The following is a 14,030-nucleotide window of genomic DNA, read 5'->3' as shown; positions in this document are numbered from 1 at the left end:
ATTCTTAACCAAACCTTTTTGGATATGGAAGTCTCATGTACTTCTGAATGTTACCAAAAGGGCTGGCTGTATCATGCAGGCATCTAAAACAGCAAAATGTTCAGTAACTCTTTGTGTGGATGACTGTAAGCTGGTAAGAGCAACATTTTGCTGGTTTGTCTAGAGCAGCACAACTTGTAGAGCTGGCCTTAGTCATTCAGTATGCTAGATGTACCTTGATATTTGAAATACCTTGTTTATGTAATTACTTTCCCCTGAATAATTAAGGATATATTTAGGATTCTAAAACACACAATGTAGTTAAAGGCTTCAAATGCATCTTTATTGTGATATTGCAAAAACAAAATGTTGTTAAAGCGTGGGCACCAGAAGGACTACAAAAGAGGAAGGGCCAAACAACCAAAACGTCTCACTCCCAGAGCCCTGGAGGAAGCACCCCCTCCACCAGACTTATCTTCCCGGAGCCCCTGCCTCCTCCACCCTACTCTTTACTTTACCCTCCCTGCTGGCAAGCCGACTGTCCTGCTTCCCAGACCCACTGGCACCAAGAAGAGCCTCTGCGAATTTGGCAGCTAGCAGATGAGGGCCCGGCATGTGGCACGACGCAGAGTGGGACGTGGGTACCAGGCAGGCTGCGTCCTGCTCCCTCCCAACCATGAATGTGTTCAGGTTTTAAAAAATGGAGGACAATGGCCCTTTGGCCCCGCAATCTCTGGAGCCTGTGAGTTATAGCTGTTCATTCAAGAGAAAATGCACCATTAAAGCACATCTGTGAAAACAAAATAAAACCCTGCAAAAACTGGTTGCGATTTCACTGCTCTACAGCCAAAATGCTTCTGAAATAAATGTAGTCAAACTTTACTAATTCTGGATCACTGAGAACGAAAATGATGCTTAAAATTGTTGATTGGCTCTAGTTTTCAAGATCTGCTATTGGGTCAGTATATACCCTTGACTTGGGACTGGCGGAGGATAAGTGAGTTATAAAGGGAAGGACTCTCAATTTAAACCAGAAATGACTAAAATACATCTTTGACTGGATCTATGAATAAATCTGTGACTGGGTTTGGAAAGTACTTGCTTTTTAGGCAAAACAATGAATGATGCAATCTGAAGCTGGTATTACGTCATACATGCTATGAATTGCATCATGTTATTCCTAGAAGTCCTGGATGATGCAATCATAACGAAGCTTACATCACTCTGCTGAACAAATTTTCCTATATCAGCTCTAGAAATCATACAGTGTCGTGCTCTCTTATTTGTCAGTGTTTGATTTTGCAAAGGGACACATTTCTGTTTAGCCAAAGTGAGCAGAGATGCCTCGTACTTGTGTGAACAGTGCAGATAACTTCTGCCTTGTTTGTGGTGAAGTGACTTTTGCATCACAAAAGCGCAGTATAACCACTATGGTTAAGAAAGCCTATCACCTTTATTTTGGCTGCAAAATTGGAGATCAGAACAAGAGGTGGGCCCCACACATATGCTGCAACACTTGTGCAACACATCTTCGCCAGTGGTTGAACAGGAAAAGGAAATCTATGCCTTTTGCAGTGCCAATGATTTGGAGAGAGCCAACAGATCATACCAGCAATTGTTACTTCTGCATGGTGCCTCCAGTTGGGAAAGGTGTGTCAAAGAAGAAAAAGTGGACTGTGCATTATCCAAAGATTCCATCAGCTATATGCCCAGTACCCCACGGAGAAGGACTGCCGGTACCTGATGCACCAGAATAATTCTCACTTGAGTCAGACGAGGAAGAGGATGAAACTTCTGGTCCTGAACCATCAATGTCACAGGACCCACATTTTCTCCCATCCTCCTCCTCTGAACCATACCTCATAACACAAGGTGAACTGAATGACCTTGTCAGGGATTTGGAACTACCCAAGAGTAAGGCAGAACTGTTGGGCTCCAGACTACAGCAGTGGAATCTCCTGGCAGGTGATGTTAGGGTTTCCATGTTCCGTGACCGTCAAAAGGATCTTGTCCCATTCTTCTTCATGGAAGGTGATCTTGTAGCCTGCAACAAGATCGATGATGTGATGGTAGCCCTCAACATCGTTCATGATCCAGAGGAATGGAGACTGTTCATTGATTCATCGAAGATGAGTCTTAAAGCTGTTTTACTGCATAATGGCAATGTTTTGCCATCAATTCCAGTTGGTCATGCAGTCCATATGAAGGAAACCTATGACAACATGAAACAACTTTTGAGGTGCATAAACTATGACCAACATCAGTGGCAGCTTTGTGGTGATTTGAAGGTTGTTGCTCTCTTGCTTGGTCTGCAAACTGGATATACAAAGTACTGCTGTTTTCTCTGCAAATGGGATAGTTGTGCAAGAGATTCCCACTACATCAAGAAAGATTGGCCACTCCGACAGTCATTGGAGCCTTGGAGGAAAAAAGTGTTCAGCATCCACCACTTGTTGAATCAAGGAAGATTTTGTTACCACCCTTACACATCAAGCTGGGTCTGATGAAGAACTTTGTCAAGGCCATTGACAAAACACAAGCAGCTTTCAAGTACCCCCATGGAAAATTTCCAAGGTTAAGTGAAGCTAAGATAAAGGAAGGTGTCTTTGTTGGTCCTCAGATTTGTGAACTTCTTCGAGATGATGCATTTGACCATGCACTGCGTGGCAAGGAAAAGACGGCATGGAAAGCCTTCCAGTTAGTGGCAATAAATTTTCTCGGAAACAACAAGGCAGACAACTACAGGTTGTTGGTGGAAAACCTCCTCAAGGCATACAAAAGCCTTGGTTGCAACATGTCACTAAAGATACATTTTTTGCACTCTCATCTAGATTTTTTTTTTCCCACCAAACTGCGGACCAGTGAGCGACGAGCACGGCGAGCGATTTCACCAGGACATAGCGTTTCTCCATTGTTGCAATCAGGGCAAATGGAGCCCATCAATGCTTGCAGATTATTGCTGGACAGTGACAAGAGATGCTCCATTTAATGAATACAAGAGACAAGCCAAGAAGCACCGAGTAGACACTGAATAGGACTAAACTATGTACATAATACTTTTTTGCCTTTTTGTTTCATAATCAATTTGATTTATATAACCCTTTTGCTGATTTTTAAAGTGTTACATAAACAGGACAGGTGAAATATTATCATGTAAAGCAACCATAAACACATGAAAAGACCTAGGTTTACAATTTATGATTAAAACTCTATCTACACAATATACATAGACATAGAATGTAAAAACTTAAATATCTTAGAAACAGTAGCCAATCAGTTGTTTTAATTGTCATATTTGAATTCAGCACATCAAAATACATAATAACTAGCACATTTTATCTCTGAAGCAGATGACTTCTCAAAAATTGTAGACCAGTGTTTCCAGTCTTTAATTTTAAAACACAGTTCTGAGCCATGGATTATTAAATGGAAACAGTCTCCGTGACCAGACGAGCACCCAGCCAACCTTATCTTTGCCCCAGGATTTATGTTGGTATTTTAGGTACTGATCCAAACTTCCTTTGAAATTCACTCTTATCTTTCCTTTGGCTTTGAGGAAATTGGGATGTTTTCTTAATGCTAAAAATTTAGATAACCAAGTATAATACTTTTTTTTTTTCTACCATCAAGTTTAGCGGTTCATTACCATATTCATATTCCTGCTTTAATGTAACATACATATCCTTATGACCTAGAGTAAAATACAATAGCATTGTCACTAATATTTGTCTGCTTAGGGGAAAATGGGATTATTCTGTTCAATATGAAAAGGTTGCAGTTTGGATCTGCTTATGTAATATTGTAACCTCAGAGCTACCAGAAGAAAAAAAATCCAGCCCATATTAATGCTATCAGAGCCTCACACAGCAGCATCTGCCTCCCCTGGACCTCTGGCAATGATGACCCTGCCCACCTCAAGAACACTTAGGGCAGGTCTACACAGGAAAGTTTTGCCAGAATAGCACTGTTGGTTAGGGGTGTGATTACTTTATTTTATTTTTACAACATTTTGATACCAGCAGAAGCACTTATACCTGTAAAAATGTTTTGGGGAACCAATATAAACTATACTAGCAAAAGCACTTTCTTTTGCTGGTATAAGCTGTACTTCCAATGGGGCAGTTTATACCATTATCACTGTACTGGCAAATCCAGAGTAGACAAAAGGGCTCAGTTCCAATTTCCCATTCCCCCAGGGCCTCTCTCTCTAACCACACCCACCTGCAGGCCAGCCACTTGCAGAGGAGAAGCCCATTACTTTCTGATGATAGACAGTACAAGAGAAAACAGAGAGCGGGAGAGATGATGATTAGGTAGTTTTGAATTGTTCAAGTATCTTTTGTTTTTTTGGAACGTGTAGAATTGGTATGCATGTTCTTTCTTTTTTGTACAAAGACTGAGAATGAGGGAGAGGATATGTGATGAGGGGGAAGGAACGAGTGAGTGGTGGAGAGGAGGCAACAGTGAATATAGGGGTATGGAATAAATGAGGAATGGTGGGGGGAGGGAAGGAGCAGGAATGGGTGAAATGGAAAGAGGAGGTGGAATTAGAGGGTATCCAATAAGAAAGGAAGAGAATGAGATTGTAAAAGACTTAGCTGGTAAATTTTAAACTTGAGTTTGGGCACTCATTTTTTCACACATAGGGGAAAAATAGGCTAGAGGGAACATTAGTCACTATTATGTTTCCAAATGATACAATTGCAACATTGATGTACTACCATGAGCCATTCAGATTGCTATGGTCTAGTGGTTAGAGCACAGAAATTGGAGGCAAGAGATTTGATTCTTTTCAGAACTCTGTAAATGGCTGCTGTGTGACTTTGAGCAAGTTATTTAACCCATCTGGACCTGATTTTCCTGATCAATAAAATTAGGGCGACTGTAAAGCACTTGAGAAACTTGGATGATTAATAAATGTCAAGTATTATTATTTTCCATAAATTAGTCCATTGTAGTCAAATGGTATTTTACAAATATTTTGTGGAAGCACTAACAATGGGATTTCTGTACTTGACTACCTAACACTCTTGTTCTCTTCTAATTAAAAAGAATATTGTCTAGAAAATTACTTTTCCCCCTTAAAACATATGAAAGTGAATCCCTATTTTATTCTGTTTGCAAATAACCCTGTTATCTAAATTAGAAACCTAACAAATCAGATGAGAAAGCTAATTCTAAACAAATGTATATGATTCAATGTTGATCAGAAGTTCTAGATCTGCATGGCCTTTAGCTACTTACCTGAATCTCTTTTTACCTGACATAACCAAAGACTTCCAGTTATAGACAAAATGATTTCCTAAAATGTAAAAATCATGAAATAGATTAAATGGATTTTTTTTTTGGTCACATCTGGAGAAGATTGTTCCCAGGTTGAGACCTTTTTATAATGCAAATTTTCAACTGACCTGGATTTTCAATAGCTGGGTTATACACCCCTGATAATAGGTTTTATAATACAAACACTGACTAAACCATTCCTTTTTTGGTGAAGTGAATGATTGTTATAGTAACATGTTGCCATTAAAATGGCAAGAAACATAGTTAAATCAGGGAAATAAATAGGAATTCAATGACCTGAGTGCTATTCTTGACACTAGTCTAAATCCTACATACTTTATTCGTGACAGTAATCCCACTGATGTCAATGTGACCCTGAGCAAACAGTCCCACTGACTCAGTGTGACGCTGGGCAAGTGACTTGGTGCTCGCTTGTGCTCCCATTGAAGTCAAAGCTATTGTTTTCAGAGGGGAAACATGATGGGGACAATCTTATGGCTATTACATGAGAGCTTAGTATCAGTGAGGAAAACAAGGAGTACTCCTAAACTGTGGACTGAATTGATTAGTTGTGATTGTGCATCTTCACTCAATGGAGACTGAACCATGGCTGCACACTTCTCTAAGTGCTTTCCTCTGCCAATCAGCATAATTTCAACCTTGATCCGCTTCAGCCAGCTGTTCTTCATCCATGAGCTGATCTGGTCTAAGCACTGGATCAAGTTAGTGACAGTGGTCCTATCATGTGTTGTGAAGGATAGATAGAGCTGTGTGGCATCTGCTTATTGTTGAGTTTGTACAATGCTGAGTCCATTGTTGGTAGTCAAGTAATAATGTCAGGCACAGAAAGGATCCGACCTATTTCATGAGAAGCCCTAAATGTTCAGAGGAAAAGCTGTAAGAAAATTTCTGCAATGTATGAGCCACTTACTTTTTAAGTTTGTCTGCAGATATTCCTGTGAAGGGCCAGTCCTGCATTGTTGACTTCAATGGAAGTATTGAGTATGCAAGGAATGCAGGATGGGGCCCCAGGATCTTATCCTGTTCAAAACAAGCTCTATGCAATAGACAGTAAAAGGTTTAACCTTGTATGCTGCAAGGGAAAAATCATTCTGAATGCATGAAAGTAATGGGGCTGCTTTTCTCGTTTTCACATTGAAAAACTGATTATTGTGTGGTATATGCATGTTGTTCTGTGTCAGTAATAAAAGACCGGGACTGATCCTGAGAGTCTAATATTCTCACTGCAGTCAATAGGAGTACTGGGTGTTCAGCAGCTTTGAGGAATAGGCCCATTTATATTATTTAAAGATACATATGATAAAATATGACCGTTTAATCACATCCCACTGTAACTGTTTGGAAGAATGGGTGCTAACATAGTCTCCTAGTTAAGCTCTTAGCTAACCCCAGTGATGTTTTGTTTTTAAAAATCCTATTATGTTTGTTGCTATTTCTTGTCTAAATAAAAATATTAGTGTATATAAAAATATATATGAAATAGAAGTACCAGCTTTTTGTTTATTTTACCATTTTAATTATTTCTAAGGCCCTTTGGTTTTGTTTTTTACTGAAAATGTCTTGGGTTTTACAAAACCCATTCTTTGTTTTTACTGATTTTTTCCCCGTGCCCCCACACCTGACTCCCTGCCCTGAAACGAGAGATGACACATACCAAGTGGTTCTCTCTCCTTCCAGAGCAGGGTATTGGTCCAGACTCTGGTGGGGAGAGTGTCCCTCCATGTAGAGTCCCTGCCAGACAGCAGAGTGTGGCTGCACCGAACAGGGTAACTGCTGGTGGGTAGCTGTTGCTCTGCAGTGGGGCAGTGAGACTGGCAGGATACCAGGTCTCAGAAGTCAAGACTGCTCAACCACTGCTACGACAGGTCTGCAGGGAGTGGAAGGCACCAGAAACTGCCATGTTGGTGGTTGGCATGGACCTGAACTTCCTCCACTGCTACATCATGGTGATGCAGAGTGGCAACATCGAGACCATTGCCAATCAGTACAGCAACAGTTGCACCCTGTAAGTATGGGCACCTGTCACCCCCCTGTCCAGTGAGTACTGGCCTCCTGCCCCACCAAGAACCCCTTCACTCTGCCCCGCAAGTGTCAAGCACCCCACCGGGTATTTCCTAGCCCTCTCCTATCGCTGCCCCTGTGAGTACTGGCTCCAGTGATAGCCCCTGTGAATATCTGGGCCCTTCAGCACTGCCTGAGAGAGGGTTAAAACATGCACCCAGAGAGAAGACCCAGGTCACAGAGCTTGGTCTGCTTCTCCTGCCGGACAAAGCTCCCAGTATTAATCCTGATATTTACCCAAGAAAACCATGAAGTTAATTTTTTGCACCAATTTTCACTTTTTTTTTTAATTTTAGTAATAAAAGCTGACAAATTCCTGGGAAATTTTAAATAAAATAAAACCCCAAAACAAAGAATCTTAATTATTCTGCACTAACAGGGATTTTCACATAGGCCTTTCGGTTCCTTTTATACTTCTTTCTTTCAATTGTATGTGTATGAAAATGAACCTTATTCTGATCATTTAAAAATAGATAAGCCATTGTAACTCTATATCGATAAAGTGTGAAGTCTTCCCCTCAGACAAATTTGAAAAGAGTTGTTTTGTTTTGAATTTTTGGAAATCTTTGACTAATTCTTAGTGGGTGGAATCTGAGGGCAAGTCAACACTTAAAATGCTGCATCAGCACAGCTATGCTGCTGTAACATTTTCATGAAGATGCTCTACACCGACGGGAGAGCTCTCTCCCTTTGGCTTAGCTATCACCTTTTGGGGAGGTGGTTTAACTATGTCAGTGGGAGAAGCTCTCCCAGTAACATAGTGCTGTCTGTGGGGGGAGGGGTAAGTTGGTATAACTATGTCCCTCGGCGTGTGGATTTTTCACAACCCTGAAAGATGTAGTTATATCAGTATAAGTCGGTAGTGTAGACCAGACCTGAGATGCTACTTTCCTTTCCCCTCCCTACCCTCTTTCCTTTCCTTTTTTGTTCTTTTTGTCATTTTTTTGTTCTCTTCTTATTTGGGGGGAAGGGGGAGAATAAAAAAATACATTTAAAAAAAAAAAAAAGAAGAGCAAGACAGCAAAGTCTTCCTAGGAGACATGGTGAAGCCATAAGTGGCCACCCAAAGGAGCAGCAAAAACCCCTGCTAATCTTAGAATGGCATTTAAAAGTCCTACAGAAACATCTTAGAACTGATAGGGGTGAATCTTTAAGTTTATGTGGAGTCCTATTAATTCAAGTAAGAGTCCACCCACATGGATCCAATCACAGGATTGGGCGCGCTCTCTCTCTCTCTCTCTCTCTCTCTCTCTCTCTCTCTCTCTCACTTATTGGAGTTGGGGACTTTGGTGCAAGTTTTGCTGTATTATAACAAAAACCTGTTTGTGGTGGTGATTCTCAATTCTCTCATTTGCAAAACTCATTGAAATAACTCTCCCCTCCTGCCCCCAAAGGAAGACAATTGATAAACTGATGTAAAGTTTATATACAAGAATATAATGTTTATCTGGAATATTTACAAGGTTGGTTAAAGCAATATTTTATAACTCAGGTTAATCATTCGGTATATTACAGTTAGGCTACAAATGATTACATTTGCAAAGTTTAAAAAAGTTAAAAGCTATATTCAGATCAGGCTACAAAACTTTTTTTGGGGGGGTCAGATTTGTAGAAAATACAATGTGCACATGGTTAACTTACTTTTATTGATGCGTATGTACCTCATGTAGCAGTTGTAATGGTCTCCTCTATAGTGTTAAAATAGATGGCATGCCATTTCATACATGGACAAAATCAGACCCCATTTACAAGGCCAACAAAATGGAGAAATGTTTGTTGCCATTTCTGAGTGTATCAGAAAGAAACACAAACACACATGTGTGTATAGAGAAAGGTGGTGATATCAATTGATCAACTTTCCCAATGTGAAGGAAAAAGAAAAATTTGAGACCAGTGTCACATTTGCACTTATGCAAAAACCAAACCAAACACAAACAAACTAGCTTTAAGCAAGATATTTTAATACTTCACAAAAATATTCATGATTTTTATTACAGTTTTAATATATTTACAAAATTTGAAGGGGAGGGTTTTCCCCTCCTCTTCATTTTAAACAAACAGCCATTGTCTCCCATGCCTGCTATATCTTGTGGTTCAGAAAGGCTGAAACAAGAAGGTGCAAGAGGCTTGAAGAGCTCAGAACTGGGGCATCTGGTGTAAGTGACTAGGGTGAAAGTGACTAGAGTAGAAGTGATTAGCATTGCAGTTTGCGGATGCTGCGGGAGAATCGTTTGAATGCCCGCTGCCCTTTCTGCCACCGCTTCACGGAGGTGATCACCAGCTCCCCAGCCTGCCTTTGTCCCATCACTAAATAGGGTGCATTTATGTCATTCATCTCATCACAGGTACACTGCAGGCCACCTTTGAGCCAGAGCACTGTCTTCCTCAGATCCCTTTCCGTCACCCCATTCAGCTTGTAGATGGTTTTGCTCTTTGTTTCAGGGGTGATCTTGGTGTCCCCATTGATGTATGTGATCTCCTTCACTTTTATCTTCAGGGCTAATAGGGAGAGGGGGGAGGGAGAAGTGGGATGAGAGAGATTGAGAGTTTTTTTTTCCCCATTAGTGCACATAAAGGGGACCTGGGGAGGGAGGTCTTCTATTGCTAATTAAACTGTCAGGGGCTGACAGAATGGGCAGCAGGTGGCTCATTTTCTAAAGCCACTAAGTGCATGCAAGTCATCTCAGTTTGAATCAACCTTAAGATTTTTTTCTTCGTCTTTTCTAAATGCATCTTTTCTCTAGTTTTCCTAACATTTGCAAACACAGAGAGGGCACATTTTGTACATTAAATATGCACTAGTTTTTAACCCAGCACTAGACATTCTTACTGAAACCCTAGAATTTGAAAAGGAGGGAGGGGGAAGAATCTAAATCTAATTTGAAATCTGATCTTTTCTGTGGTTAAAAACTTTAAACTTAATTTATTAGTCTGGAGAGGATTTTTAGGTAAACCTGTAAGGAAATGATATTTCACATGTATTGCTGTTTGAAAGGTCAGTTCTCCTTCCATGTGATCTATTCTAACAGCTGCATCTGATTTGATAAAATAACTAGGAGAGGGAAATACAAGGCTCTTTAAGGACTTACACAACGTGTTTAGCTCTAAAAGGTTTTAGCTGAATACCTCAGGCATTGTTTGCCAGTCCAAAGCTAGGATAAATAAAGGCTATATGAATACATTGTCCTCATAATGGCTTTGTTTCTGAGGACACATTTGAATTACTTTAGAGGTTTACAGTACACGTCCACCTTCAATTATAAATATTGACCTATTATAATAGTCTCTTGAAATAAGCATGTTCCAGTTTGTACAGTTCCCAGTTCTCCCTGTTAAAGGGGCTTTCCTATCCTAACCCAGAATTTTCATGTTTTGTATATATACATAAGTCTCCACGCACCACCTTCTCTGTTAAATCGTATGTAGAGGCTCATTATTAATCTGCAATGAAAGTCTTTACAAATGTTTGGGACTGGGTTTTGGATCTCTCTTCTGCACCCCTATATGAAATCCTTCCTCCACTTTTTCCCGTGAACAGAATTTTGGACTACAGATTGCTCTTGTTCATTGTACTACTCCACTTGCCCGAGTCCACTATATAAACGAATATTAAACATCTAGACAGCTTTATTGTTGGCGATTTAGTTGGTTTTTGAGATGAGGAGGAAATTGCTAGAAATCTGACTTTGCTAGGACTTAAAAACACTTTTTTTTAGTCCACTCTGAGGACTAAGATTTGCATGGTGGAAGCCTTCTGACACAGTATCTTGGAAGGACTGAGTTTCGTTTGATTTGCAGATAAGGCTAAATCCTGACTGGAGTCCTTACTCTAGCAGAAATCCCATTGCCTGCTATGAGAGTTTAACCTGATCAATACAGGAGCGGACCCCAGTCCTGGAATTGTAACCAGGGGGCTTTTTCCACTTACCAAAGTCATTTTTGCAAAGATTTTCCACGATATCGTTGTCATCTTCGTTCTTGTTTTTGCAGGCATCGCAGACCTTTGGTGCTGGAAATGTAAGAAGCAGCTTTCAGCAGGTTTGGTTAAAAAGAAACAGCAGGTGGCGTTTGGGAACATCGAAGCGAATCGAGATTTTCTACCAACTGGTATGTGCCCTTGATAGAATTCTCACAGCTGCCTTTAACTAAATTCTGACTTACCTTTCATTGCCTAGATGACACCAGAACTGATCACACAGAGGTTGCTTCGTTAACATAATCTCTCTAAACGAACTATTTTGTTTTTTTTATTTCTAAGAAAAGAGGGATTTTCATTAAAACAGGAATGAGCGGTGAAGTGTGCGTATTCTTTCAGCTATGGTAATAATATAGATCACGTTCCGGTCAAAGTCCTTCCTTTTTCAAAAAGGAGAGGAAGATTTGTGAAATGCACAGCAGCAAAGAGCCAGGGCATCAAAGTAAAATCGCAAAACCACCACAGTTCCCACTAAAAGCGATAGGAATAAAAGCATTTCTACCGCGTTGATTTGTTTATCGCTTGGGTTGGGAAAATGTTCGAAAAATGCAAAACATTTCCAGTGAATTACCCATCTAACCTCAAGAGGATTGGAAAGTCACGCTGCATCATGTCAGAAAAGATTGCTAAGCAACTTTGCAATTGATTTAAGATCTGCCTAGAATGAAGCAGGGGCTTGAAAAGAAGTTCCTGTTGAATCCCCTGAAAAGGATGAAGGAGCCCCCTTTCCCTCCCACGAGGAACAAAAATCAAGGCAGGCACACTGGGGGTTTTTGTGAAAGAGTATCAAGCGCACGAGGTTCCCTTTCTATAGCAACTCCCTCTCACCCGCCCACCCCTTTTATAACTAGCGAAATTCTCCTTTTGCATGATCTTCTCCAGCTAATTAAAACCAGCCCCCACACAAAAAGCGGGTACCAATGGAAGAGGCATTCTTCATTCGTAATAACTGTCGATTGATGGACTTTTCACGTCCATGCTTTGCTGATCAATCAAAAATGTTGGCATTTTTTCAGTTCCATTATCTAGCGCGCTCTTTTTAGCAACCCTACAACAAACTAACATGGTAAATAAAGGTGTAAAACAACCTTCTGTAGTTCTTAACTTTGGTCACTGTTTAAAACCTGTTCACAGCAGGAAACAATTCATTTTCGGCTGCTTTAAAAGTTAATATTCCCTCTCCCATAGGACCTACAACTGCAACCCAGATGACTCCATAGCCCCTGGCATGTGTTGCAGAGTATAGGGGATGCTATGGTTCTTGAGCCATTACAATATGCGGGGAAATCCATTAACCCTTCATTGAAATAATAATGCCCAAGATCGCAGGAAGCTGCAGCAGAATCATTCTTACCTTCTCTGGGGGTAGGGAGGACGTGGTCGCTGCTAGCCGGGGGAATGCATAGGTCGTTGTCCTGGGGGAAGCGGCTGCAATCCAGCATATCAGGCCAGGGGAAGCCGAAGGCAGACATAACTGGGGCGCAACTGTCCTTCACCTGCTCACAGAGCGAATGGCAAGGCTGAATGGTCTCATCCAGGTCATCAATGCAGACGGGTGCAAAGAGCGAGCACAGGAACTTTCTGGTGTCCGGGTGGCACTGCTTCTGAACTAGAGGGATCCAGGCTCCAGCCTGCTCCAGAACCTCCTGGATAGTTTCATGCCCCAGCAGATTGGGCAGCCTCATGTTTGGGTACTCGATACCGCGGCACAACAACAGGGAGGCGGGGATAGGTTTGCAGTTGGACCTCTTGTATGAGAACTCGGGCTGGCCAAAAAGAAAGAGCCCTCTGACGGACCCTATGCAGTGGGAGGCGATAAAGATCAGGAACAGAGACCAGTATCCCTGGTACATGGTTGGTGACTCACACTCTAAAACGGGGGTGAAAAAAAACGCCCCAGCGAGGCTTCCAGTTTCTTACAAAGGCAGAAAACAGGCTGTAGCCCAGAGAGAGAAACTCTCAGTTCCCCTTAGGCTACATGCAGCTTTCCAGGAGGCTCAGGCTCTGACTGTTAGACAGGGGTGGACAAACTGATCAAGATGCTGGGCAAACAAGAGTTTTCTGGATTTTTTTATGCAAATTGAAGGGGCTGGGAGGAGCCTTCTGACAATAATCCGAAAAGGATTGGTCACTACTTTCTTGGTCTGGTTTTCCTTAGGGGATTCGCTTTTGGCAGGCAATCCTTAAAAGAAATGTTACAATGCATGTTTTTTTTTTTTTTTAAAAAAACTCTGAACAAAGAGCACAAAAGACTTAGGAGCTCATTGTTCAGGCAAATAGAGAGAGCTGCTTTAAGGTTGTGGCTTAGTTTTAAAGGTGAGCTTTGCAGTTAATAAAGCTATTGCAAATAGAACTCTTCCTCTTCCCCTTCAATTGAAGATGCTGGTCTGTTTCCTAATAGTCTCCTTTACTCAGTTACCACGCTGGGCTGGTACTTCCTTCTCCAGCGGAACGCATCAGGAGAGACTTGTTTGTTTTCTGTGAGTTTGACCCCAACTGAGTCTCTTCACCTCTGACCTGTTTCTAATTCCTTCGAATTTGTTGCAAGAGGGGTATTTTTTTAAAACTGGCGTTAGAACTGGATTCGCAGCACTGCACCGAAGTGTAGCTATTTCACAGTCTTTACTTCCCCTGGACCTTATTTTAAGTAGTCCGTTTGGTGATTAGTACACACACACACATCTTAAGGATTTTTCCCCTGATGCTAGTT

The 14,030-nt window shown here is 41.2% G+C and overlaps 1 protein-coding gene across 1 annotated transcript; it reads right to left on the bottom strand.

Annotated features, from left to right (window-relative positions):
• Positions 1 to 9,284: 9,284 nt before the first annotated feature.
• Positions 9,285 to 13,361, bottom strand: SFRP2 (secreted frizzled related protein 2). The gene is made up of 3 exons (XM_054030225.1): positions 12,675 to 13,361; positions 11,273 to 11,353; positions 9,285 to 9,843 (listed from the first exon to the last, which is right to left on the bottom strand). Exons 1-3 carry the CDS (start codon positions 13,171 to 13,173, stop codon positions 9,539 to 9,541), a joined length of 885 nt encoding a protein of 294 aa, XP_053886200.1. The 5' UTR covers positions 13,174 to 13,361; the 3' UTR covers positions 9,285 to 9,538.
• Between the last annotated feature and the right edge of the window lie 669 nt (positions 13,362 to 14,030).

Source organism: Malaclemys terrapin, chromosome 5, assembly GCF_027887155.1.
Source record: "Malaclemys terrapin pileata isolate rMalTer1 chromosome 5, rMalTer1.hap1, whole genome shotgun sequence".
NCBI lineage: Eukaryota > Metazoa > Chordata > Testudines > Emydidae > Malaclemys > Malaclemys terrapin.
This window is presented reverse-complemented; position numbering and strand designations above follow the sequence as displayed.